The sequence below is a fragment of the Mastomys coucha genome, unplaced genomic scaffold (assembly GCF_008632895.1).
Source record: "Mastomys coucha isolate ucsf_1 unplaced genomic scaffold, UCSF_Mcou_1 pScaffold15, whole genome shotgun sequence".
Lineage (NCBI taxonomy): Eukaryota > Metazoa > Chordata > Mammalia > Rodentia > Muridae > Mastomys > Mastomys coucha.
In genome coordinates, this window is record NW_022196897.1 from 73,799,678 (window position 1) to 73,802,175 (window position 2,498).

Here is a 2,498-nt window from a genome sequence, read left to right on the forward strand (position 1 = left end):
TGATGTTCTTCAATGGCTTTTTATATTTCATTGATGTTACTTGGTGGCAATGCAGACATAAATATGTTGAATTGAATGGAATCATTGCTAAGGTGCCACTTGTGTAGCAATAATAATAAAGCAAAGTGAAAGGTTGAAGATGTGCATGTATTTGTTTTACAGAAGGGTTTTTGGGGGGGCAAGGGGGGACGGGATTCCATTTTTTGATTGTTTGTTTTTTTCGAGACAGGGTTTCTCTGTGTAGCCTTAGCTGTCTTGGAACTCACTCTGTAGACCAGGCTGGCCTCAAACTCAGAAATCCACCTGCCTGTGTCTCCCAAGTGCTGGGATTAAAGGCACACGCCACCACCTCCTGGCTATAATATATATTTTTAATGCTATAAAATAGGGAACTATTCTATATCCATATACCTGCACAGATTTATGTTAATTCCCAAAATACAAAAAATCATTTGTTCACATTTACTTAGTGAGAAGAGGAAACATTATTAGCTCATTGCCTAAAGATAAGTATTAGTTTATATATATTTTTGAATTCAGTGACTATTTATTGCCCTGAAAATACATTTTTCTCACGTAATATATATGATTAACACTTCTACTCCCTCTCTTCTCTCAGTCTCTCTCCACATACCAAGCCATATGGATTCAACTGATTTCTGTCTGTCATTAGAAAGCAAACAGTTTTCTAAAGGGTAATATTAAAATAACAAGATAAAACAAAAGCTAACACATGGAATTGGATAATGCAAACAGAAAAAAGAATACAAGAGAAGGCACAGAAATGAAGAGACATTGCTCTTTTACATACTCAAGAATATAATATTAACACCAAATTTGAAACAAGTGATGTCACTATGTATATTCATTGCATAAAATTAATAATGTGATTAGAAACAAAGTGTTGTTCCTTTCAGTTTATTAAAATAATTTATTCTGCTTTCAGTAGTTTTTTATTGACTTATAGCAAGTTCTTTACTTTTTTTAAATTTTATTTTATTTTTGTTTTTGTTTTTTTTGAGACAGGGTTTGTCTGTGTAGCCCTGGCTGTCCTGGAACTCACTCTTTAGACCAGGATGGCCTCGAACTCAGTAACCTGCCTGCTTCTGCCTCCCTAGTGCTGTAATTAAAGGCATGTGCCACCACTGCCCAGCACTTATAGCAAGTTCTTAATATCATAAAATATTGAAATGTGTTGTTTTAAAATTTAATTTATTTATTTTGTGAACAGGTTAACTTTGCAACCTGTTCATGCTCACTGAACATGCCTCCCTCCCATCACTACTTCTTACAATCCTTCTCCCCTCCCCTTCTTCTCTGGTAGAATGGGGTCCCCCTAAGTTTTCCCTGTACCCTAGTGCCTCAAGTCTCTGCAAGGCTAGGTGCTTCCTCTCACATTGATGCCAGAGAAAGCAGCCCAGCTAGTAGAATATATCCCACTGACAGACAGTAGCTTTTGGGATAGCCTCAGCTCCAGTTGTTCAAGACACAAATAAAATTCAAATTGCACATCTGCTACATATGAGTGGGAAGGTCTAGTTCCAGCCTATGTATGTTCTTGCTGGTGGTTTAGTTTCTGAGAGCCACAGGGTTCAGGTTAATTGACTGTTGGTCTTCTGTGGAGTTCCTATCCCCTTCAGGGCCTGCAATCCTTCATCCTTTTCTTTGAAAATCCCCAAGCTCCATACACTGTTTGACTGTGAGTGTCTGTGTCTCTCACATTCAACTTCTGTGTGGAGTCTCACACAGGACAACAAGCTCCTCTTTGCAAGTATAACAGAGAATCATTCACAGTGTTAGGGACTAGTGGTTGCCCGTAGGATGGGTCTCAAGTTGGACTGATGATTGATTGGCCATTCCCCCATTCTCTGCTCCCTTCCACATGCCTGCATTATTTGTAGACAGGATAAATTTTGGGTTGAATGTTTTGTGGGTGGGTTGGTGTCTGTATCTTTCCACTGGGGTTCCTGTCTGCAGATAGGAGGTTGTCTTTTCAGGTTCTGTATCTGCAATGTAGTGAGTCACAGCTAAGGTAGCACTCACTGATTCTTATGCAGTTCCCTTTCCCAGGCCATGCACAAACCTGGAGATGCATCCATCTCCTCACTCCCATCAGTTGCAGATATCCCTTCATTATCATGGAATCTAACCATTTCTCCTGTCCTTTCTCGTACCTAATCCTGAATCTGCCATTCCCATCTCCATCCTCCCTCCCTCCCAGTTCCCTCTCTCCATCTGTTTCTTATGACTACTTTATTCCCCCTCTATGTGGGCCTTCTTTCTTGTTTAGCTTCTTTGGGTCTGTAGAGTGTAATATGGTACCTGTGTTTTATGGCTAATATCCACATATAACTGAGTACATACCATGCATGCCCTTTTGGCACTGGGTTACCTCAATCAAGATGATATTTTCAAGTTCCATTCATTTGCCTGGAGCATTCATGGTATCTTGGTTTTATACAAATGGTATCTTGGTTTTATACAAATAAAAGTTCTAT

General features: G+C 39.4%; 1 protein-coding gene across 1 annotated transcript in view; it reads right to left on the reverse strand.

Annotated features, from left to right (window-relative positions):
* The window catches only part of LOC116091701 (olfactory receptor 5W2-like), a 12,485-nt gene extending 10,332 nt beyond the window's left edge, over positions 1 to 2,153 (reverse strand). Inside the window, exon 1 of the mRNA XM_031373222.1 lies at positions 2,044 to 2,153. Within this exon, the coding sequence (XP_031229082.1) occupies positions 2,044 to 2,153 (110 nt within the window). The remainder of the gene's footprint in view (positions 1 to 2,043) is intronic.
* Positions 2,154 to 2,498: the final 345 nt, after the last annotated feature.